The sequence below is a fragment of the Solanum verrucosum genome, unplaced genomic scaffold, assembly GCF_900185275.1.
Source record: "Solanum verrucosum unplaced genomic scaffold, falcon-dt-bn FXZP01000123.1, whole genome shotgun sequence".
Taxonomy (NCBI): domain Eukaryota; kingdom Viridiplantae; phylum Streptophyta; class Magnoliopsida; order Solanales; family Solanaceae; genus Solanum; species Solanum verrucosum.
In genome coordinates, this window is record NW_026020312.1 from 714,262 (window position 1) to 741,022 (window position 26,761).

General features: G+C 35.2%; 1 protein-coding gene across 1 annotated transcript in view; it reads right to left on the bottom strand.

Moving 5' to 3' along the window:
* LOC125835170 (hydroxyproline O-arabinosyltransferase RDN2-like) overlaps positions 1-23,642 on the bottom strand; it is a 30,425-nt gene extending 6,783 nt beyond the window's left edge. The window contains exons 1-10 of the mRNA XM_049514294.1: positions 23,564-23,642; positions 23,237-23,447; positions 14,309-14,616; positions 9,475-9,914; positions 9,317-9,384; positions 9,039-9,240; positions 7,438-7,535; positions 7,282-7,351; positions 7,117-7,188; positions 6,912-7,025 (exon numbers count right to left, since the gene is read on the bottom strand). Coding sequence (XP_049370251.1) covers positions 6,912-7,025; positions 7,117-7,188; positions 7,282-7,351; positions 7,438-7,535; positions 9,039-9,240; positions 9,317-9,384; positions 9,475-9,914; positions 14,309-14,616; positions 23,237-23,447; positions 23,564-23,642 — 1,662 coding nt within the window. The remainder of the gene's footprint in view (positions 1-6,911; positions 7,026-7,116; positions 7,189-7,281; positions 7,352-7,437; positions 7,536-9,038; positions 9,241-9,316; positions 9,385-9,474; positions 9,915-14,308; positions 14,617-23,236; positions 23,448-23,563) is intronic.
* Positions 23,643-26,761: the final 3,119 nt, after the last annotated feature.

Consider the following 26,761-nt stretch of genomic DNA (forward strand, 5'->3'; position numbering starts at 1 on the left):
GACTACACCAGATTCACCTGGATCATATTCTTTGCAACAAAAGAGGAGAATATGACAAATTTAAAATTTTGTGAAACTGGTTTAGAAGAAGTTTAAAAGTGATATCACTAGCATTCATTCAAATCATGGATTAGAGTTTGAAAATTCAAAATTCTTGCAATTTTGTGCCAAAATGGGGTTTATCACAACTTCTCTCCACAAAGAACACCACAACAAAATGGTGTAGTTGAGCACAAAAATAGAACCTTGGAAGACATCGCATGCACCATGCTAATATCAAGTAATCTTCTAAAGTCTTTTGGGCTGAGCAGTAGTACTTCGTATTATCTTACCAACAGATGTATGATCAGATCAGTACTAAACAAAACTCTTTATGAATTGTTGAAAGGAAGAAAGCCCAACTTAGCACATCTCAGAGCATTTGGGTGTTTCTTTTATGTTCACAACAACACAAAAATACACTAGAAAAATTGATGCCAAAAGCATGAAGAAATCTTCCTTGGGTACTCATCACAAAGCAGGGCCTATAAAATGTTCAACAAAAGATTAAATCGTGTAGAGGAAAGTGTCCACATCATCTTTGATGAAGAAATAACTCAATCAAAAGGAACTCGCAAGATGATGAGCATGAATAGGTATGACAAATCCACAGCAACCTAAAGTAATCAAATCTGATGATGACTCTCCAAATGAACTTGCTCCCGAATCAGTTTTGAATGCTCCTGAGATAGTAGATACAACTGATGAGGAGAGTCCCATAAAACCTGGTCCATCTTCCAGAGAAAACGCACAAACAATTCAGCCAAGAAACTGGAAACACCAGAGCTCTCATCCAGTGCAAAACATTCTTACTCCCAGGGATTCATAATAGATCTAAACTAAGGAACATGTGTTCCTTTTAAGCTTACGTGTCCTTAAGTGAACAAAAAACTTCAAAAAAGCCCTTCTAGATCTGCATTAGATTATCGCCATGCAAGAAGAACTTATTATGTTTGAATGCAGCAAGGTTTGGAACCTGTTTCCTCAACTTTATGATAGAACTGTTGTATAAGAGCTAGATGGGTATTCAGAAACAAACTTGATAAACAAAGAAAAGTCATACGGAACAAATCCAGTTAGTCGCATAAGGATACAATCAGGAAGAAGGGATAGACTATGATAAAACATTTTCCCTGGTAGCAAGAATCAAAGCAATTAGGATGTTGATCACATTTGCGGCCCATATGGAGTTCAAACTTTATTAGATGGACGTCAAAAATGCATTTCTAAATGGGTTTCTTCAAGAAGAGTATATGTGAAACAACCGCCTAGCTTTGAAAGTCTTGACCCCAATTACTTTGTCTACAAGCTAGACAAAGCACTGTACGGCTTGAAGCAAGCACCTAGAGCATGGTACAATCGACTATCAAGTTTCCTTCTTACACATGGATACTCAAAAGGCAAGATTGGCAAGACGATATTTCTTCAAAAGCAATGTAAAGATTTACTCAAAGTTCAAGTGTATGTAGATGACATCATATTTGGAGGAATAGATGCAGATCACGGGGTTTAATTTGCACAACTAATGAGCAATGAATTTAAAATGAGTATGATGAGATAACTCAACTTCTTCCCACGACTTCAGATCAAGCAGTCACCATCTAGTACTTCAATTCATCAGCAAAAATATATCAAAGAGTTGCTTAAGAAGTTTGAGATAAATGAAGCTAAGACAAATGATACCCTAATTGGCACGACAACCAAGCTTGACAAAGATGAACTTGGTCTTTAGTGAACAACAAAAAATATAGAGGAATGATCGGATCCCTCATATACTTAACTTCTGACAGGCCCGACATTGTGTTCAGCGTTGGTTTATGTGCACATTTTCAATGTTGCCCAAAAGAATCTCGTCTGGAAGCTGTGAAAATGATTCTACGATATCTTGAAAGAACTCTGAACCTAGTTCTACACCAGATACCTAGTGGATAGAAAAAGCACGTCAGGAATGGATCACTTTATGGGAGCATGCCTAGTGTCTTGGGCAACAAAGAAGCAGAACTCGGTTTTCCTATCAACTGCTGAAGCTGAATATATCGCAACTGCTTCTTGTTGTGCTCAAATCCTATGGATAAAGTAGTAGCTTGAAGATTTTAGAATTAAAGTAGGTTGTATACCTATCAGATGCAACAACACATGTTCTATGAATATGGAAAATAACCCAGACGAACACAAACGAACAAAGCACATATATGTACACCACTTTCTCGGGGACAATGTGGAGAACAGACTCAACATCATGAATTTTTATATGACTAAAGACCAAGTTGCTGATATCTTTACCAAAGCACTTGGAAGAGAACAATTTCAACAAAATCGACTGGCCTTGGGGATGGTGTATCAAGAATGACTTTTCTCTTACAAGGCAAATTCATGATGAAAGAATTGAAGAATGATCTCAACACATAATTGTCATTAACTCATCTTTGTACCTTGTCACACGTATACATTTACAGTAAGACAACACTCCAATCAGGTCTAATAATATTACCCTCAGATTTCTATAACTATGTTGCAAAGGAGCTCTCTTGTCAAGGAACATGTTCTCGTCTTAATAGGTATTCATCAATCCTCATTATATTCCATTTTGCATCACATTCCAACATTTGATTTTGTATTGAAAAAAGCTTATGAACTTGGTCCATCTAAATACACCCACCTTTAAAAACCTTGACATTTACGCGGGAAACTCATTATCAATAATCCACAGTCACTACTCTTTTACGAAACTCAACCATCTATTAAACTTTCGATCAAATGTCAGAATCCCATCATTACTCCTTCATTACCAATAATCCTATACACTCGTCTCTCACATACGTACCCCAAATCCCGTCAAACCCATAAACCCTCATAATGTCTACACCACGAAACCTAGTCTCCTACTCCGTTGATAAGGACTCCTCCTCACCGGAAAAGGCATCCATGCCCGATTTACCTAGGGAATCATCTCAGGGGGGAAGGCGTCACCTCCACCACACATTCATCTCCACCTCATCAATTCCATCCTCACCGGTCACCATCTTTGATCGGGTCATGCTCTCGTCTACCACTATGCGCCTCCAGCGACCCTTTCACTCCCTCACCATCTCCACCGCCTGTTGAAAGCCCTAACTCTAATTTTCTTTCCCAAATATCCACTCCTTCAAGACCATTAGTCCCACAACTATCCCAAGAAATCCCTCTCCCTACATCCACTCTTACCCCAATGCCCACCCACACCACTTATTAACAAAGCCTAGACATCGATGAGGTTCCCCTTAATCAACTACGTGAAATTGTTCCTTAGAAATCATGCAAGCATATTGATCAAAAGCAGACCATTATCCACGTCTCATTCACACGAAGCGCTAGTCAGGCCCAACTCAATGAGGTTGTTGAATCAAGAAAGAAATGTAATCATGCCAGTAAGTTTCTGGTTCACTCCCCTCAGTCTCCTATTGTTCTTGATTCAGACCATGATGAGTCACCTGATGATTCTATTTCCTCTAGTTCCTCTCTCCCCTACAAAAAATAAGAATTTGGCTAAGTACTTGGCAATGGGGAAGGAAATGTATTTTGGGTCTAAAGCAGTTTTGAGGGGGACAACCTCTCATCCCGAGGTTCGCACTTTAGATGTGGTTAAAATGTGCTTGACTTTTTGTACTTTCAAGGTTGGATGGTTCTAGACACAAGGTTAGAGGTCTATGAAAATGAGGTATTTGAATTTTATGTGAACGTAAATGTGTTAGAAGATAACGTTTCTACTTCTTCTGTCGATGGGGTTGAATTAATATTTGATAATGTCCATATTCATGAAATTTTTCATATTCCAATTGATGGGCTAGGTGAATACATGTGGACAAAAGATGAAAATTGTTTGCTCACATCTAAGTACACACAAGGGAGGGTCTTTGCACAACTAAGAAAGGTTCTTAAAGGGAAAATGACACTTTTTCACAAATTGTTGTACGAATTAGTGCACAAGGGGGTTCTTTCTAGGGGGTGAAATGCCATGAGGCTTCCTTTAAGGACATGGGGATAGCCAATGCCCTCGAAAAACAAAGAACCTATTGGCTGGCCTTCTCTTATGATAAAACACATGCCACGCGTGATTGATCCTAAACCTGGTGCTCATCAGTTGAATTTTAGCAACCTCTCCACTATTATGTTTGAAGATATTAATGTTCCCTTAAGGGAATGGAGAGTTCTGAAAAGGAAGGATATGAATACTTAGGTCTACTCTTGCTGACTGTAGACTGCTTGATAATGACGACCAAATTCTGCTACTGCTCCTAGGGTACTGGCCTAGTTGCCATTCTTCTTAATGATCTTTATGCTGCCAGGGAACATAATGTTGCCCTCCTTACTTACTGAGATTGATACTCTTTGTACTAACCTAGCTAAGTCATAGGGGGAGTAGCTAGATTGAAGGACCAGCTACTACTGCAACAATGCTCGTGTGGATCATGTGTTAGAGTTCTTGGCCCTATCTCATACCCCACCTACCCCCATCCCCTCCTTGCACCTCCTAAATCATTCCTTTTGGCTTCTTTGGAGACAATCTCGTGAATAGCTATGTTTTGTGTCAATGTTGGATATTTGTTTGGAGCTCTGTGAACTTAAACCTGATGCATACTATTTTGCTTGATTATTGGTCTTTGATTTGTTTTTATCTTTTTGTTTGGATGGCTAATATCCTTATATCTTGTTCACCTTATGTTATCATGTCTAAGTGGTGCCCCTATAGCTATGCATTTGTAATGATCTCCTATTGTTATGATCTTTATCCCTTTTTTGATATGTCAAAAGGGGGAAGTGTTTGGCTGACATAGGTGTACGAAATGGAGTATATTTGTCATCATCAAAAAGGGGGAAATTGATGAATAATGAATTGCTCAAAATACTTTTGATGATGTCAGCATGAACAAGGTTCACATAACACATATCAGACTTAAAAGAAAGAGGCGGGAAGAGTTCAATTATTCAGAGATAAAATAGGAAAAGTGTGTCAAAAACACCAAGCGGAGTTAAAAGAGGAAACGAGTAAATGTGGAAGTACTAGAGTTGGGAGTTCTTTCTGAAGTAATGTGTTACATTGGTTCTTCTTGAATCAGTGTTTAGGAGGTGTGTTCTAAGAGAGAAAAGAGAGAGTTTGAGAATTATAACAGGAAGTGGGTTTTGACTTCTCGGGGAGTTGAGTTAAGAGAGTTTGAGAGCACTGTAACAAGAAGCGAGTTTGACTTCTTAGAGAGTAGAGTCTTCGATTATAGTTAATCGATAGAGATTAAAGGTACTAGAGTTAGTTCATTGATTATTGAGTTGTAATCTTGAATTGTTCTTAATGGTAATAAAATTGTGGTGTGGTTTATTCCTTCCTTGAGGAAGGTTTCCATGATAAAATATTTTTTTATTGTGTTGCGATTGTTTATTTTGGTAAACGTACAAGAACCTGGTTCTTGTATAGGGGGTAAGGTTTATTCAATATCATGTGACTAGTGGTGGCAAATGGGGCGGTTTGATAAAATTTAGGCGGGTTAAAAATAGTCAACATAAAATGGGTAATAATTCAACCAGTTCACATTTCATATGGGTAACAAATGGGTTGGGTAATATACAAGTTTACCCATATTTACCCATATTTCGATGAATAAAATAGTACTTTACTTTATAATAAAACATGGATAAAATATTTTAGTCTTTATTTTAGATGAAAAATGTTGAAATTATTTTATTTAGTTCTATTGTATCATCAAAGTAAAAAAAGATTCCTATTAACTTTCAATATAAAATAAATTTATGTAATAACAAGGAAAAAATATTTTAAATTTCAATGTAAATGAATATTTGCATTTTAGGAGTAAAACGTGCTTAATGCACTTTACGCAATATCAATACTAATACATGATTTGCTTACTTACACTATTATTTGTTATCCAATATAAAATTAAACAAATAAAAAAAATATAATTATAATTAACAAAAGAAATGGACATGTAATATAGTATATATTTATTTGGAGGGTCAAACACTTTATCTTTTTCAATTATAGAGAAGAATAATTAGGAGCATAAAAAAGAAGAGAAGTTAAAACACTTTTGGTGATATGCTGAATTTTGAGTGATAAAAGTTGAAAGCTTAACCGATTTGGCTAACCCATATTTTTATGGGTTAAATATGGGTATAAACATATATTTTATCTATCTAAAAAGTAACTCACCCAACCCATTATAATATGGGCTATTTTGCAGGCTAAGGCTGTGACTAAGAACTCATACAAGGAGACCTGTTTTAGTGGGTAATAACCAACTTCAATAAGATTATATTTCTTGTTATAGTTGATGCATACTTTAGTCTTTATTTTTTTGCCTTGAAGCAAATACCTATATTCAATGTAATGCAGGTACATAATACTCGTCTAAGTTTTGAACCTATGTGACAAGTAGGGCTTACTTGTTGGTTATCAGAAACAAAAATACTACACTTGATCTACTTTGTTTCTGGATTGGTTGGAATGAATAGTGACGTAGATTCAAACGGGATAAATCTACTACCCATGCTTTCCTCTGTTTCAGGATTGAATAGTAGGGCTAGAATCAAGCATGCTAATAAGAGGCAAAACTACACATACACCGGTTGTCATCCTTATTCTTCACTTGTAGCTTTAAGAGCCAATTGATTCTCCTGGAATGAATATTATTGCCCCTTTAACAACATACTACTTAGTGAATACTGGCAACCAAATCATTCTACTCATCTAACAAAGCCAAACAATTCTGTATCTAACTAATAATTGCAATGTTTTAAGACGACAATATTTATTCAAAGAATTGTACCACACTAACCATGTTAATTGAATAGTGCAATAGAGAACTGTATTTGTATATACATACCACACTTTCAGGGATGTTAGGTGGAGGCAGGGATAGATTTTTAGGTGGAGGTCCTTTGATATAGGACCTCTTATTAAATCGCCAGTCTCCAATTTTTCCATAAGTAAGCTCCCCCTGAACAACAAGCTACGGCATAAGATTACTCATTAAGACCATAATACAAAGATTGAAACTTAAGTACACACACAAATAATAATAACTCTACCTTCATATTGTAGTCACACGCATAAGTGTAATGGAGGATAAACTTTTTTCTATTGTCCAAATCCCAGGGTGGCTAAAATATTTAAAATTCAAGATTACTTATGAAAAGTAAAAAAAAAAGAAATGAATCACAAAGACTAGACTGTTTAGTAATACAGATCAAAACCTGTAGCATAAAGTCTTTCCGAAGAATATGCTGCACACCATGCAAAGCAGAAGCTATAGCATACGCATACCTTAATTCAGAAAATAGATGAGTCAAAAACACAGTTATGACGACAAAACCTACATCTTTCAACTCATTAATTAGTAGATCTCTCACATTTCTAAGACCCAGCCAAAAGTTTTATCCGTTTCTTCATCATGCTTCATTCTTAGAGAAATATTCATCCATGTAGTTGCAACTTGCTCCAACAAATTCTGTATAAACCAAAAACAATTCCTTGAAATCACAAGATTAAAAAAAAACAAGTGCAAAATAAGCACAAAGTGCTGATCCAAGAATTTATGTAGCTGTAATAAATTAAGAGACCTATATCTAATAACAATCTAGTGGTATACAAATAGACACGGGACAGAAATATGTTCACACGGAAAATTTAGAAAATGAGAGAATGACATGGTAGAGACACATCAATGAAATTGAAGAGGGCTTATTCTGAATAATTAATGAAAATAAAACTCAAAAGATACATATAGATAATATTAACATCAACAATAATTTTTGTCTAGATAACCTTGCAGTTATTTATGAATATTGACAACCTCAAACAAGCTGATATTGAAAAATCGGCGGGTATGACAAAAAAATTAAAAGCTCTAAAGAAATGAACAGTCTAGATATCGGCAATACTTTCAAAAGTAAAGGTACAAGGAGTAGGGGGATATGTTAAAGCTAATGATCAATGACAGTCAAGATAAGTATCCTGGAATGTGAGGAAACTAAATCAAGCAAGCATATATGAGCCTCATCCATAGTTGGAACGTTGATTTCGAGAGTCCAAAGTAGAAGGTGATATCAAGAATATTGTGAAAGTCTTGTGGGAAACCAATTTATGTGTCAACTTGAAGCTACTGGAACTAGGGGAGGAATTATTCTTTGGGATGGGAGATCATGAGCAGGTGACGTAACTAGTGTGAGAGACTGTTAGATTACTTGTGAATTCATACCCACATTTTTCTTGGCAGCATTTATGGTCCCAATGACGGAAGAAAGAGAACAAGTATGGGGGAAATTGGGGGTCTATGCTCAAGCTCTTGAGTAGTTTGTGGGGATTTCAGGTTTCCTTTTGAGCCTTACTTCAAGTCTTAAGCAGGCCTATGACAACACCGTGAGTAACATCTCCATTTATCATTCCATTTTCTTGAAACAACAAACCAACATATGTAAATTATTTGCATTTTGGCACCGCAATTGCCGCCTTGTCTTACATCAACTTCGCTCTTCTAGTGTTAACTAAACTTGCGGAGCATGTATTCGGTCAGACTAATTACTTCTACTTATCATGAAACTCTTACTCTCTAAAGTGCTTCTCCAAAGTTCAAGCTACTGGTTGATACCCTCGTTGGGTTTGTCAATTAACACAATATCATTGGTGTTAGGTTAAACAATCCTATTAGAATAGGAACATGATCATACAAATAGAAATAGGAATAGTAAATAGTATCCTACTTGGTAATGGATTATATTCTAGTGTCTATAAATAGGGTCTAAATGTAATAATGTAGACACAACAATAATTTAATAATATTCTTCCTTCATATTTTTCACAATTGGCAAATAGCATCTACCATGGGACCTCATCATGTATTATGTGGGTTAGGTCACCCATAACTAGGATAAACAAGAAATTAGTATCAAGTACATAAACATATTAAAATGCCCTTAGCGACATGAATACCTAAATAAAGGTAAAAATATACCTTCTTAATGATGACCGGGGAATTTCCAATGGGATCAACATTTGTTACAGGACCATTTTCTTTGGGAAAGAATTTCCTTATGATCTCCTCGTGTTCGGCAGGTTTCATGTAGAAAAAAGGGAAAGCAACTGGGTAATCTCCATAAGCTAAATTTGGGAGCGGGTTCAAAAAAATGTGATCAGGCTCTGCCATAAGTATGTATCTGCCACAATAGAAAAGGCTAAGATTGTTATGCAGTCAACCAGATTTTTCACATAATTAAACATTTGAGAACTCACTCCTCTTCTATGGTAGCCTTCTCCAACCACTGAACGAATGCCCAAGGTCTATTGAGGACAATGTAACCCTGCAAGCAGCAAACTAACCATGATTGATGAGTGAGTCTAAATAACATTTGATGCCAAAACCTGACTGGAAAGAAAGGCATGTTTCTGACCATATCAAAACCTTGTGGAAGAGGATCAACGACAAATGTGGGAATTTCATCCATTAGATTGTCAGGGGTTCCTGAATGAAGGATTCGAGTGAATTTTCCCATCTCTGAACCTGGTAAATTCTTCTTTTTCAAATACCAATAGTACATGATGCGGCATTGCCACTTGCTATAAGGAGTATCAGTTGCTGTTAATGCAATATGGAATAGCAACTTTTGGGGTTTAGGTTTTGTGAGATTGTGAGGCATGTGAATAATGGGATCAAGAAATAGTTGAGTGAAACCAACAGCCTTTGAGTTTGATTTCTCAAAGCCAACAAATGTATACCTTATAACCATGGTAATCAGATTATATGTTACAAAGGAAAAAACAAGGGACAGAAGAAAAAAAAATACTAGTGGTTTCATGACAATAACTCTTGTCCTTAGTGTGCGTCCTTGCCCTGCAACAAGACAAGCACAAATTAAGCTTAAAAGACTTACGTATATATATATTTTTTTTACAGATTAGTCAGATAGATGTAAGAGCATCATCCAATCACACTAAAGAAAAAATTAAAAGAGACTCTTATCAAAATCATGTTAGCTTTATATAACTTAAAATGAGTCCACAAGCACAAAACAAAACTTTTACTAAAATCAAACAACTAGTATCAAGAGACAAACCAGTAATGAAATTCAAGGCAGCCAACACACAAGGACAAGGGCAACAACTATGACACACACCACATTCAGAATCACTGACAGATTGTGTTTTTCGGACAACCTAGGAAAACAAACCCTACTTATCATTTTTTTTTCTTCATATTATACCCTCAATTTATTTAGATGCTTATTTTTTCCAAAAAGGCACAATATCTTCATTGAGTAAATTAATTTTGAAATTCTATCAACTAGTAGAGGTAAAATGATAAACTCACATATCAATTATTATTTTCTTAACAAGTATGCCAAGTAAAAAATGCACAAGTAAATAGGGATAGGAGAGTATTATTATTACTCCTAGGGCTATTCATGGTCATGGTTAAAAAATCAAACCAAATCGCAATCTGAACTAAATCGATTAAAAAATTGATATTTGGTTTGGTTAGATTTGGTTTCAATTTTGAAAACCAATACTATTTGATTTAGTTTTGATTTCACTAAGAAAAACCCACAAAAATAACCAAACTGAATTGAGAAACTATATATACAAATTTTATAATTATTTATATATTATTCATAAATAAAATATAAATATTTTGTTAAATTTTCAATAACTCAAGTCTTTAACTTTATCATTTTCTCAAACTCAACAGTTAAATTTTAGTCTAACTATTACAACCATAAGTCCAAGTCCATCAAAATTCATTCACATAGTATTGTCACCCTTTCTCTTATTTGAATCACTTTGTTCGTGTAATAATAGCTCTAGTATTACTTAATTGAATCCACAGTAGCTTTCATGTGAATTCACTACACCAAAAAATACTTTTAGTGGCAATTATTTAGCGGCAATAAAATAATTGCCACTAATTTGTTCTCTAAAATGAGATATAGCGGCAAATGCACATTGGCCGAAAAAAAAACTCTTTTCAATGGCAATAAAAGACAACTGCATCTAAAAGTCAATAACTATAAGCAATTTTGCTATTTTACTTATTCCCTCAGAGAAATAAAAGACGATAGCCATAACATTCGTTGCCCTCCTCCCACTACTAAAAAACTGCCAAAAAGAGAGGGAAAAAGCGATGGACTGCATCGCTTTTTTGGCCAAAAGCGACGCAGTCAATCTCGTCGCTTTAGGCTCAACGCTTTTCCAAAATCGATGGACTGTGTCGCTTTTTAACTTTTTTTTTTTAAGAATGCGACGTCGTTCATCACTTTTTATTTTATATTTTATTTTTAATTTTAAAAAAGAGACGAAGTCGTTGCTTTAATTAATTTTTAATTTTTTTAGAATCATGAAAAGCGACGGACAATGAGACGCCGTCCGTCGCTTTTTTGGAAATAAAACTTTGAAAAATCCAAAACAGCGACGGACTGCATTGCTTTTGTTTTTTAGATAATTTTTTTGAAGAATCTAACGCCGTCCGTAGCTTCTTTTTTTTGTAATTTTAAAAAAGAGATGAAGTCCGTCACTTTAATTAATTTTTAATTTTTTTAGAATCTTGAAAAGCGGCGGACAATGAGATGCCATCCGTTGCTATTTTGAAAATAAAATTTTGAAAAATCCAGAAAAGCGACGAACTAAAGGATCCTGTCCGGTGCTTTTCTGAGTTTTTTTAAAAATAAAATTAAAAAAGGCAACATACTAAAGGACCCTGTTCGTCACTTTTCTGGGCTTTAAAAAAAATAAAATTCAGAAAAACGACGGACAAAACCACCCTGTTTGTCGCTTTTTCTGCAATTTTTTTGGTAGCAGAAACTTGCAAAAACAATTCAATTCAATTCAATTCAGCCACAATCAAGCACAAAACATTATAAAGAAGCTACACAAAATATAAAACAACAAACTTAAAATAACATTCAAAAATTGTGATTTAAGGATTTATAAAGTCTTTCAAAATTCGTTTCAAAATTACAAATAGTCATAAAGACTATATTTTATCAAGATTTCTAAAGTTCAACCTAATAATTAGTTCATAAATTCTACAAATCAAGATTCTAAAGTTCACAACCTAAAGTTTTAAATCCTACAATAATTCAAGATTTCTAAAGTTCACAACTTAAAGTTCTAAAATCCCACAATAATTCAAGATTTCTAAAGTTCACAACCTAAAGTTCTAAAATCCTAAAATAATTCAAGATTTCTAAATTTCACAACCTAAGTTCTAAAATCTCACAATAATTCAAGTTCTCTAAAGTTCACAACTTAAAGTTCTAAAATCCTACAAAAATTCAAGTTTTCTAAAATTCATAACTTAAAGTTCTAAAATTCTACAATAATTCAAGATTTCTAACGTTTCACAACCTAAAATTCTAAAATCCTACAAAAATTCAAGTTCTCTAAAGTTCACAACTTAAAGTTCTAAAATCCTACAATAATTCAAGATTTCTAACGTTCACAATCTTATTAAGTTCTGAAATCCTACAAAAATTCAAGTTCTCTAAAGTTCACAACTTTAAGTTCTAACATTCTACAATAATTCATGATTTCTAAAGTTCACAACCTAAATTTCAAAAATCCTACAATAATTCAAGATTTCTAAAGTTCACAGCCTAAAGTTTAAAATCCTACAATAATTCAAGACTTCTAAAGTTCACAACTTAAAGTTCTAAAATCCCACAATAATTCAAGATTTCTTAAGTTCACAACCTAAAGTTCTAAAATCCTACAATAATTCAAGATTTCTAAAGTTCACAACCTAATTAAAGTTCTAAAATCCTACAAAAATTCAAGTTCATATCTGATTTCTAGAATTTCTAAGTTAAAGAATTTCCAAGTTCAAGAATTTCTAAGTTCAAGAATATAATTCAAGTAACCCAATTTTCAACAACAATATAATACATATAAGCACAAATACAATGGCAAATTAAAAAATTCAACTAATCTCCAACTTCTAGCTAGCTTCTAATTATTTGTTAGTTCTAACTTCTAATACTTAATTTACAATCATATTTTAAAATCCCCAATTTTTCTAACTTCAACTTTCAAACTTATTAAATTCAAGAACTTCTAAGTTGGAAAATTCAACTAATCTAATTTCAACTTTCATATACCATCCAATATTTTTCTAACTTCAAAGTAATCTAACTTTCATATACAATTGAATGTTTTCTAACTTCAACCCTCAAAACATACTAAATTCAAGAATTTTAAAGTTGAAAAATGCAACTAATCTAACTTCTAATTTTATAACTTCTAACTTCAATTATTTGTTAGTTCTATCTTCTAATACTCAATCCACAATCATATTTAAAAAAAACCCTAATTTAGAAGAAAACCCTAAAATAAAAAATTCCTAATTCTCTACCTAACTAACAATAATGAAATATACAAATTAACAATTGAACACAATTCATCAAACTAAAACAATATACTAATTTATAACAAATCAAATATTACTATAATTTAAAAAAACTAAAATTAAACCCTAACCTTAACAAGCTAAGGAAAAGAGGTAGTGGGGACGACGGGTGGCGGCGCCGACGGGGCAAGGCAGCGACGAGACTAATGCTCAGTGAGAGAAGGGCGGCGGCGGCGTGGGGTGGCGTGTGGCAGCGGCGGCAGCGCAACAGTTTGGTTTTAGAGAGAAGGGAGAGAAGAGAGAAGAGAGAGATGGGAAAAATGGGGGGAAAACCTGCTTTTTGGTTCAACATAATTTAAAAAAAGCGACGGACAACGTTTCTTTGTCTGTATCTTTTTAAAATATATTTGACCAAAATTTTGACTAAAAAGTGACGGACTAAGAGACACTGTCTGTCACTTTTTGAAAATGTTTGACTAGATATCTTTACCAAAAAGCGACGGACTAAGAGATGTCGTCCGTCACTTTTTAAAAAAATTAATTAATAAAATAAAATAAATTAAAAATGACGGACAACGTGGTTATTTTTTAATTTATAAATAATTATTTTTATTAAAAAGCGACGGACGACGTCTCTATATATATTAAATAAATAATTATTAATTATATATATATTTAGCGCAAAAATCTGCAAAAAAAAGCGAGGGACTAAGAGATGTCGTCCGTCGCTTTTTGTAAAATAATTTTAAAAATAATTATCTTTATTAAAAAGCGACGGACAGTTTGGCAAATGGCGTAAGAAAATATAGATGTAAGAAAATCTATAGGGCATTATTTAGTATACCTAAATATAGATGTAAGAAAATCAATTAAAGAAGGCAATATACATATATTAATCACTTGTCTTCCAGATTGTATATCTGTGTAAACATCAAATCCCACATCTCTTGTTTTTTTTCTTCCAACTGAAGAAGCTGGCGACATTCCAACTGGAGAAGATGTTGGTCTTGCAGTTGAAGTAGATGCTGCCCAGGCAGTTGAAGTAGATGATGCCCTTGCAGTTGGCTGCTGCTTTTTCATTCCTTTAACCTTTGAAGTATCTGCACATAAAGTCGAGGCATGTCCAATGATAGGCTGCCTCATTGGTGGTTGTTGAAAGGGCCTTACATGCTGTTGTGTGGGGGTGTTGAGAGGGCTGTAAAGACACAAAATTAGAAGTATCAAACTGATTAAAACTTAAAAGAAAGACAAAAATGCTAACCACTAATTTACAAGTTCTATTGTTATGCCCAACTTGATGGCATTTGGAACATGACATCTTCACTCCTATCTTTGATACTTTCCCCCACTTCTTTTTTCATGGTTCATATTTATCTTTTCTTCTACATCTACCTGGTCTTCTAGGCATTGGCTTATAACACCCGAAAACTAGTAAGCTAAACTAAAGCCTTATGTGAGGGTTCTAGAGCTTTACGTGAGGGTTAGAGTCGTAGAAATGACTTCCTGTACTTAGAATGAAGGGTTAGGGGTTAAAACGTCAAGGTACGACTCCCCAAGGACCTTGATGAGGACCCTAAAACTGCCCTAGAACCTGCCCCAAAATAGTCCACCCACGAAAGGGGACCACGACCAGTAGATGGAGGGGTCATGGGTCAAGACCCCAAAAGTTCACTCCTAGATAACCACCCACGGATGAACAACATGCCCCCTTGCGTCCACCCATAGCCTGTGGGCGTGGTCTCGAGGGTGAGGTAGTGTGGTCAACTAAGTCGTTTAGTGAAGGGCTTAAGAGAACTTTCTAGAATTAATTAGTTATTAAGTGGTGTCGTTTTATTAGTAATTAGACCACATATATAAAGCTATTAGACCCTTAATTAAGTGATTCCAAATCATTGTTTCAATTCACCAAAAGAGACCCAATTCCTTCTAAGAAATTCTCTCTCTAGAAGAAGAAGAAGAAGAAGAAGAAGAATGAATCCAATTGAGTGGATATTTGTTGTTTATGATTGAATTAGTAGTGAATAATATTATTATGAATAATTTACATATTTTCCATGGATAACCCTAGTTAATTGATGAAATTGTAATAATGTGGGTTTATGCCTTGTGAAGTGGGAAATTGAGGATTTATAGATGATCTTCTAGAAGTGATGATATGAGTAGTAATTGTTCTTGAATAGAAGCATGTAGACATGAATTGAATTAGATTATAGTATATATGATGGATAATGATTAGTAAAGCTTGAAGTTGAACATTTATGATGATTTATGACTAGAATCACTTAATAATAAAGAGTGTGATTAGAAAGCCTTGAAATCTGGGTATGTATGATGATTGTAAGAAATAATGCTTTGAGAGTAAGGCTTGTAGTCATGAGTATTCATTCCTAGGGTTTTGAGAGCAAAGCCAATATGATGAATTATTTATGTTAAAGTATTAAGAGTGAAACTTATGTGATGCTTTGAGGTTACTTGAGAAGTTGTTCTATTATGATATGAAGATCTAAGTATTTACTATGCTTATGAACATGATGTATCTCTTATGTTATGGATTATGCCTTATGTTGACTAATGCTTATATTATGCTTATGTTGGAGATTATGCTTATGCTTATTTTGTTGTCTCTTATGTTTATGACATTTATCTTTTGATTGACTAACTCTTATGTTATGCTCTTATGATGTTATGCTAGCTATCATATTTACTAAATTTTGTACTAACACATACTCTTGCCTACATTCTTTTCAAATGTAGGGTCTGGCAATCTTGAGTTCCATATTTGAGGCTAGGTTCTTAGTAGGAGCAAGGAGTTGAAGATTGGTGAATCATCATAGCATCGAGGATATAGCCACCATTTACTTTTAATGCCTTTCTTTATGGTTTAGACTATTTTATGGGCTTGGTCCCTAAGATGTTCTTGTTCTAGATAGTTTGAGACAAGTGTAATAAGACTTCTGCTTTGTTTTTATAAAGACATTAATTGTATGAAAAATGTTTTAAAATTCTACACTTTTCTAGTATCTTATGTTATGATATGCTAAGGGCTTGTATGAGACCCCTTCGGGGTCAAGTACGCCATGTTACATCTAAGGGGTACCCCTGGGTCGTGACAAACTTGGTAATCAGAGCACAAGATTTAGAATGGTTCTAGGATGTCTCAAACCACGTCTAGTACAGTCTTTTTCATAAATGTGAAGCGCGCCACATTTATGAATATGAGGCTATTGGATGTTTAGGAAACTTCACTTCCTTATTCTCTAAGTCGTGCTATAGATTCTAACTCTATTAGGTCCTTCCCCTAATTTGTGCTTGTTAGTTTCAGGATATGGCTAATACAAGGGCAAATGCTAGGAGAAATGAGGAAGAAAATGTGTATCATGAGGTTCTTCCCTAAGCTCCTTCTCAAGCTCCGGTTGATCATCTAGTTGAGAATGTTACTCATGCAGAGTTTAGGTTTACTATCCAAATGTTAGCTCAAGCCATGACGACGCAAGTCAATAGGGATGTGGTTACTCCTGTGAATCCTAATGTTAATTCTGCGGCTTTAAGAGTGAGGGGGTTTATTAAGATGAAACCCCCTGAGTTTTATGGCACTAAAGTGTAAGAGGACCCTAAGGAGTTTATAGATGAGGTTTATAAGATGCTTGATATCATGGGGGTGACTTTGATAGAGAAAGTCGAGTTAGTCGCTTACCAATTGAGAGGGATATGAGATTTATGGTATGATCAATGGAGGGAGAATAGACCGGTAGGAGCGGGTTCCATAGAGTGGTAGGTGTTTAAGAAGGCATTCATTCATAGGTTCTTTCCCTTAAAATTGAGGGAGGCTAAAATTCAAGAGTTCATTAACCGTAAGCAAGGTAGCATGAGTGTTAAGGAGTATGCCTTAAAATTTACCCAATTATCCAAGTGTGCTCCAACTTTAGTGGAAGATTCAAGGGATAAGATGAATAGGTTCATGATGGGAGTATCCAACTTAGTAGTAAAAGAATGTTGTACGGCGATGCTTGTTGGTGATATGGATATCTCACGTCTTATGGTGCATGCGCAACAAATTGAGGAATTAAAGCTTAAGGAGAAAAATAGGCCTAGAATGGATGATGTTAAGTACTTCATGATGAGTCCAATGGACATGGTCGCCCTAGGTATATACAAAAGTTCCCCGAGCAAAGGTCCTCAAACACTCCTAAGTTCAACCACAAAGGGGTGGCTAACCCTAAGCCACAAAGAGATAGTAGTGGGGTTCTATTTCCGAGTAGTAGTAAGTGTGATAGAAAGTATGAGGGTGAATGCCTAGTGGGTTCTAATGTTTATTTTGGGTGTGGTGAGTTGGGCCACAATATAAGGCATTTCCCCAAAGTGGCTAGAAATGAAAGGGATACTCGTCGTAGGTCTCAACCCTACCCTTCCTCCGGTCCAATTGGTTTGGGTGGGAGTTCTCCAAATAATAATAGGCCTTAAGCTCTCAAAGCTAGAGGTGGAAAAGAGTGTCCTCCGAATGTTACTACCGGTATGTATTTTTTAAGCTTTACTTAGATTCCGGTGTTGCGACATTTTATGATGAGATAGATTTGATATTATAGACTTTGAGGTTGTCTTTAGTATGAATGGGCTGCATTGTTGCCTTATATTATTGATGGTAGAACCCTACTTAACCACTTTAAGTTTTGAGTAAGTTGAAAGATTTGATTAAGAGGGTGATTAGAAGATACCTTGGGGTGTTCAATAAGTAGCCTTGTCTAAAGAGTAGTATTGTAATTTACCTTGGTTTAGAATCCTCTTGTGTGAAGGATATAAAGGTTTAGTGATGACTTGTTCCGATCCTAGAATTAAAAGTAATGGTTCTTAGGAAGTCCACCTAGGCTTACTCCCAAGTGGGTGATGGTGTGCCTTTATAGCAAGGTCATTGTGTGTTTATGTGTGGTCATGGTTTCCTTGTATGAATGTTCATAAAAAAGCTTAGAACTTGATTGAAATGACTTATGTGCATTGTTTTTCCTCATGTTGTAGTGAATTGAGTAGAGTTGCCTATTTGACTTCATGAGATGAATATATGAGCATGCCTGAGCTTGGAGTTGAGAGATTCCTCCTTGAATAAATGCTTTTTGAGAGTAAATTGCATATGAGCTCTATGAGTGTATGTTGAGCATGTTTTATCTAGGATATGGTAGTTCCTCCTTAAATATGAGTAGATATAATATTTCAGGCATTTCAGGTGTTAGATGTAGTTCCTACTTCCTTGTGTTGCATTTAGTATAATTATCTTGGAGTTGAAGTTTTCCTCCTTATTTATATGCATTTAGATGAGTTGCATGCATGGTGGGCTGCTAGTCTAGAATCGTTTCCTTTAAGAAGTGTTTAGAATCGTCATTCGAGGATGAATGTTCCCAAGGGGGAAATATTGTAACACCCGGAAACTAGTAAGCTAAACTAGAGCCTTATGTGAGGGTTCTAGAGCTTTATGTGAGGGTTAGAGTCGTAGAAATGACTTTCCGTACTTAGAATGAAGGGTTAGGGGTTAAAATATCAAGGTACGACTCCTCAAGGACCTTGAAGAGGACCCTAAAACTACCCTAGAACCTGCCCCAAAACAGTCCACCCATGAAAAGGGGCCACAACCAGTAGATGGACCCACGCCCAGTGGGTGAGGGGTCATGGGTCAAGACCCCAAAAGTTCACTCCCAGGCCACAACCCACGAATGACCAGCACGCCATGTGGGTCCACCCACCCCCCGTGGGCGTGATCTCGTGGGTGAGGCAGTGTGGTCAACTAAGTCGGTTAGTGAAGGGCTTAAGGGAACTTTCTAGAATTAATTATTTATTAAGTGGTTTCATTTTATTAGTAATTAGACAACCTATATAAAGCTATTAGACCCTTAAATAAGTGATTCCAAATAATTATTTCAATTCACCAAAAGAGACCCAATTCCCTCCAAGAAATTCTCAGAAGAAGAAGAAGAAGGAGGAGGAGGAGGAGAAGAAGAAGAAGAAGAAGAAGAAGAAGAAGAAGAAGAAGAGCAAGTTAAGGAAAATTCCTGATTTGTTAGAAGCTTTTGAGGTCTTTGTATCCAAGGTCTGATAGCTTATTCACCCATGGATTCTTCCATTCATGGAGCCCCCTAGAAATCCCCCAATTATGAAGATGAACCCAACTCTAGCTAGGGTTTCTTCCTATATTGTGTGTTATGATTGAGTATGAATCCAATTGAATGGATATTGGTTGTTTATGATTGAATTAGTAGAGAATCATGTTATTATGAAGAATTTGCATGTTTTACATGGCCAACCCTAGTTAATTGAGGAAATTGTAGTAATGTGGATTTATTTCTTGTGAAGGGAAACTGAGGACTTACAGATGATCTTCTAGAAGTGATGATATGAGTAGTAATTTGTCAAGAATAGAATCATGTATACATGAAATGAATTAGATTATAGATGTATGATGGATCATGACTAGTAAAGCTTGAAGTTGAACCTTTATGATGATTTAAGACTAGAATCACTTAATAATGAAGAATGTGATTAGAAAGCCTTGAAATTTAGGTATGTATGATGATTTTAAGAAATAAAGCTTTGAGAGTAAGGCTTGTAGTCATGAGTGTAAATTCCTAAGGTTTTTAGAGTAAAGCCAATATGATGAATTATTTATGTTAAGGTATTAAGAGTGAAACTTATGTGATAATGGTAGACTATTAGAGAAAATTGTTCTGGAAGGACTTTACCCACCTAATCTACCTTATGAGTATTTGAATGTATGAAGTGATAGAACACTTGAGTTATGATGATATCCATGTCTAGTGTAGAATTCTAGATATGTTGATTAAAGGAATGTTTAGAAACCTCAAGGAGGTAAAGTATGAGATTCATGCATGTTTTATGAAAATCTATGTATATGCTTAAGAACACTTTAAGAGTAAAGTGTCTATAATTATGATATGTTGTTGTGTTGTGAAAGTTCATTCTCACACACACACTTATGCATGAATATGATATGATATGATATGATAGGTTCTCTAACATAGAATGATTCTAGGTCAAAAGGCTTTCTCACCTAAAATGAATATAAGTCCAAGGACTATGAAATTTGATGAGGCTTGTGGTGATTCCCCCAAAGACCTTTGTATGAGAGGGATGTGAGGTGACTTCCCTTATCCCTAAGTAGATAGTCATGAGGAGATTACCCATGACATGATATGAGAAGTGTGTGGTGACTACCTTTAATATATAACTTCTATAGTAAGGCAAGAGGTGAATACCCATTAGCCTTTATGTTGATCATTAAGACAAATCCTTATGATCCTCATGTAATGATCTAGAGGCGAATACCTATATCATATAATGGCGGGGCATGGAGGTGAATACTTATGTTTCCCTAAAATAGTTATGGAGGCGAATGCCTGTGACTACACATGTAAAGTAATAGTTGAATCCCCATTTGGCCTATATGATAGACATGGAGAGGTGAATACCCATTGGCCCTTATGATAGACATAGAGAGGTGAGTTAACATGTCTTAAGAATAAGAAAAGAGTACTATGAGCATGACTAGTTTGGATTGTAGCTTGAAAGACCCTTCCAATACATGTATGACTTGAGGTGATTTCCGTTGTCTATGAGAAATAAGTTAATTATGAGAATAAGAGATGATAAATATGGATGAGGGACTAAAGTCTCTAACTTAGCATGGGTGGGACTATGGGGTCTTATTCATGCATTGCACAAGCTTGCCTTGAGGTGACTCATGAAGTGTTTCTCTTATACGTTGTATGCTTAGCTTGGATTGTTGCTATAGTTGCCTTCCTTGATATGTTTGACTAAAGGTGAAGGTTCCTTTATCTATGAAAATTATGCTAAGGACGAGATCCTAAGAGGGTAAGTATGATGATGATGACCCAAAAGTGGTACTTAGTGTGGATGGGATTATGGGGTCTCATTCATGCATTGCACAAGTATGATTTGAGGTTACTTGAGAAGTAGTTCTCTTATGATATGAAGATCTAAGTATTTACTATGCTTATGAACATGATGTATCTCTTATGTTTTGGATTATGCCTTATGTTGACTAATGCTTATATTATGCTTATGTTGGAGATTATGCTTATGATTATGTTGTTGTCTCTTATGTTTATGGCATATATCTTATGATTAGCTAACTCTTATGTTATGCTCTTATGATGTTATGCTAGCTATCATATTTAGTACATTTTGTATCAACGCATACTCTTGCCTACATTCTCATCAAATGTATGGTCCGATGATATTGAGTTCCATATTTGAGGCTAGGTTCTTAGTAGGAGCAAGGAGTTGAAGATTGGTGAGTCCTCATAGCATCGAGGATATAGCCACCATTTCCTTTTTATGTATTTATTTATGTTTTAGACTATTGTATGGGCTTGGTCCCTAAGATGTTCATGTTCTAGATGGTTTGAGACATGTGTAATAAGTCTTCCGCTTTGTTTTTATAAATACTTTGATTATTTGAAAAATGTTTTAAAATTCCGCACTTATCTAGTATCTCATGTTATATATGCTAAGGGCTTATATGAGACCCCTTCGGTGTCAAGTATGCTAAGTTATATATAGGGTGTACCCCTGGGTCGTGACATGGCTTCACTTCAGGAGGCTCAACTGCTGGGTTATTGGTGTCAGGCCACATTACCATATTGGAGATGGGTTGTAAAAAGTACTTAAAAGCACTTAGGAATGTATCTTTTTTGTACCAATGTTCCACATAATCTTTTGGTTCTTGCCCAATGTGATATAAGGCACAAACAACATGTTGGCAAGGTATGCCCCTCAACTGCCACAACCTACAACTACATGTCTTTTTAGTCATATCAATCATGTGTCTATACTCTCCTTCTTGGATCTCAAATCTAATGTCATGATTTGAATTCACCCTTAGTGTCCTGCCAATCTCTTTGTTTTCTTCTAAAATCAGTCTTGCCATAGGTGAAACGTCACTGATCCAAGTATCTGCAAACTTAATCATATCTCCATGCCTATCTATCATTTTATGTCTAATATTTTCAAGCATACTAATCACAAATTTATGTCTAGGACAAACAATCCATGAATTGAATGTTTTACACATATTATTTTCCACCACATCACACTTTGATCTTTCATTAAATAAAGCTCTACACCAGTATTCTTTGTTATATCCAAGCAATGACTCACATATTCTATCACCCAATTTGGCCATATATTCCAATTCATCTCCCAATTTAACCTCAAAACTAGCTTTGGCACACCTCTAAAATGCTCTTTTCCTTTCCTCACCTCTCCATGTTTTTTGCCAGTTTGCCAAAATATATCTTGCACACATTCTTCTTTCAGCATTAACAAGTAAGTCTTCAACTACTATCTCAAGACCCTAAGAAATATTTAATCAATAACTTTAAGGCATCTTTAAGATATCTATTAGCACAAAATAGTGGCAATAACTAACATAAATAAACATTTTAGGGCATCTATTAGCACCCTTCACTTACTTCACACACTAAAAACTTCACTTACTTCACACACTAACAACATTCACAGGTAGTGACAATAACTAAGAGAAATAAACAAAGGCATCTTTAATGCAAGTATAAATGAAACTTGATAGTCTTCAACAACTTTACTTACTTCACACACCAACAATATCCACAAATTTCCCACACAAGGCAACAACTAACATTAATAAACAAAGACAGTAAATACCCAAAAGACAATAACATAAGGCAGTAACTAACATAAAGAAACAAAGACAGTAAATCAACAAATAAATGTTTAAAAGAAGTGGCAGAATAAATACCTTTTGCATGTCATACATGACTGTTATGCCAGTTCCATCACCAAGTTGCAAATCTTCAATGAGATAGCTTAAGAACCAACTCCAAGAGTGTTTAGTTTCTTGATCAACCACTGCCCAAGCTATTGGATACATTTGATTGTTTCCATTTTTTCCAACTGCCAATAATAATTCTCTTCTACAACCAGCCTTCAGAAAGCATCCATCCAATCCTATAATCTTCCTACAACCTTCCAACCATCCATTTTTCAATGAAGCAAAGGAAGCATAGAAATATTTGAACAAGTGTAAGTCATGGACTGTTCATTATCAATTCTCACCCAACAAGAAATCTTAGGATTTGTACTCTCAATCGTATCAGCATAGTCTAACAACCTTGAAAATTCAAGCTTCCAATCACCCAAGAACTTGGCAATAGCATTCATTTTTGCTCTATAACATACTGGTCTTTGATATGTCCAAACTTACACTTCAATTAAGAAGTATAAATGGTCAAAGTCAATTTACAGAACTCAACATGAGTTGAGGTCGATCCCACACAGAATTTCCTTACAAAAATAATTTCAGTGTGGCGTTTACCCAAATGTTGTTAATATTTCCTAAAGAAAATAATTACAGAATGTAAATTGTATTTCAGCTGTAAAGTTCTAGTAACTAACATTGTTAAACAAGAGCCAGATTAACAATTAACAGAGTATTGATTCTAAAGTTGTTTCAATAAATAAATAAAACCAGGGTTGTATTTCCCATGACATTACATCTATTGTTCATCCGTAATTGAGTTTCAAGTAATATAGTCTTTCCAATTTATAAGCTGGTTGATTATATCTAACACCTCTTAGTCTAGTTAGATAATTTTCACTCAATTTCTCTTAGGCTTTGAGTGTTAACAAATTATACCCTCGCGTACAATGATGTTAAAGTTCTATTCTCTTGAACTCGACCTTTAACACCATTTTATTAGATTAACTCTGCTTTTTCCTTACTATCTCTTTTCTCTCGAGCAGTCAATAGATACATGTTGACTCTAACACGTGCACTCATTAGGACAAATGAATAATGAAAGCTGAGTTAAATATTGCAAATATAATTCACCTTCTACTCATTTTATAAATTCACATTTAGATTTCTGTCATAGTATCCATAACCCTAGTTGTGGTGTTTAGCAACTCATGCTTTCCACTTAAATGAACAGAGATTAGTAATGCAAACATTAAGAAAGTTAACTTACAATAATATGCAAATTCATTGAGCGATTGATATTGAGAAAATCCAAATCCAACTTCCAAAATCGATTCAATGTTAATCGATAAAACCCAAAGTCAAAAGTATTCAAAACTAAGTTGCTCGTTCCAAATATGATGAGATAAAAACTAAAAATGACCTAATTAATTCAAATAAAGTGTCTAAAATGAGTCCTACTCGAAGTAGGACTGAACTATCGAGAAATTTCACATGCAACATGATGGACCGTAAAAGGTTTCACTATCCGTGAAGCCTGCCGTGCTCTATACTTGGCCCAAACAAAATGCGAGTCTTCAAAGCCTATACACTGGATCCACTTCACGATCACCACCACGAGTTGTTATGGGTACCACTGCTTGTGAGGCCTTCCGTGGTCTTCAATTGGTCGCCATTACACTTCATCTTCTACAGACCCACACACTAGATCCACTCCACGGTCACAAGTACAGACCGTTGTGAGGACCACGACCCGTGAGGTGGTCAGCGGTCTTTACTTGGTCCAATCCTATTTCAGCTCCTTGATGTCTCTTCACTGGAAATCCATCACGATCGTCACCACCGTTTGTTTCAAGGACCATGACTTGACTAGGTGCCCGTGGTCTTCACCTGATCACACTTATCTTCTTCTCATTTTTCCACACAGGTTAGAATTTGTCTACAGATTCAACAAACACATCAAAGCTTACAAAAATACACTCGATTCTAGTATGAATCCTTAGTTTTGAGCATCTAATGTGCCAATAATTCACGGCATATCAATCTTCTCACTTTTAATCCCCGTTCTTTTCTTAGTATCTCTTGAAGCTTATGAACTCTCATGTTAGGCTGAGATATTATTCTATTCCTTATCTTCATTTCCACATATTTGGCTGAGCACAACATGTTCCTATTCTTTGTAATACATCTATGAGCAGGGTAGTATTTCTTTACAAAAATATTTCTAGAATCTTTATTCAAGCTTGAAAAGATTTCCCATTTACACTTTCCTTCACATTTTTCCCTAACTCTATGAGGTTCATTTGGTTTAAGCCTTAACCGAACCTTATGTTGAACAACATAATCAGCAACAACCTTTCTAAATTGAGTTTCACTCTCAAATATCATACCTAACTCAAAGAAAGAAATGGAAGAAGAAAAAGCATACCCCAGCTTGTTGCTTTTTCTTCTTGAAGGTAAATCAACACCTGGTTGTGCTAAAACATCTAGATCCTCATCACGATCTTCACTTGGTTCATCTGATGAATCAATAACCACTTCATCACCTCCCAATTTCCCATTGTATTTGGTTGCCTTATTGGTGACGATATTCTCAAATCCCTTATCTATGTCAGCTTCTCCAAGCTCAACATCTTGATCCTTTGAGGGTCTTTTAGTTCTTTTTTTTTCTTTGCAGCTTCATTTTTTTCCTTCCCTATATTTTTCTATAAAAGCTCTCAGTTCTTCATCAACTTCACTATCATCCTGATCTGGAACATCATCTAAGTCATCCTCTTCAAAGTCAAGAGAATCACCATTTTCTTCCTCTAATGGTTGTTCAACTTCACCTACCCCATTTATACCATGCTCAATGTGTGAAACCCTAGAGCAATTTCCTAATTCTGGATTATTTTTTTCAACAGAATATGGTCCTAGTTGTAGCGGTGGACCCCCTTCTTTAACAGTCACATGCTTCAAAAACAACTTAAAAGATGACCCACTCCACAAATCTTTAACAAAGTTATATAGTTGGCTGTCACTTTCTAACTTGACAAAACTATGGGTAATAGGGTCTTTGATTTTAAACGTTTCAAGCTCACCTCATCCAATTCTGGGTGTCAACGATCCTAAATCAGTATAAAACCCAACAAAATGAGTTGGGGTCGAATCCCACAGAGAGCGGTACATGTTTCAAATTCAATTAGGAAGTGCAGACGCGGTCTAATTAGTCATAGGAATAGAAATTATCGGAAAAGACATTAATCAAATTAAAGGGTGACACAAATGTCAGATGGGGATTTAGTTCACAATTATCAACTACACAGCAGTCACAAACACATTGATATAATAATAGGGAGAAGGATTCTCGGGATGTGATCGGTTATAGGTAAATATAGATATATGGGTAATTGAAACTACTAGTAATCAACTAAGGATCAGTGAGTAGGCTAGACTATCAGGAACATAGTTTTCTTTCGAATAACTACCCCGAATCAGGTGATTAACAAGCATAGCAATGAAGAACAACCCATTCCTTAATTCATCCACTCTCTCGAGCTAAACCCAACTTAACCCAATACCCACAAATCATTAATCAATAATC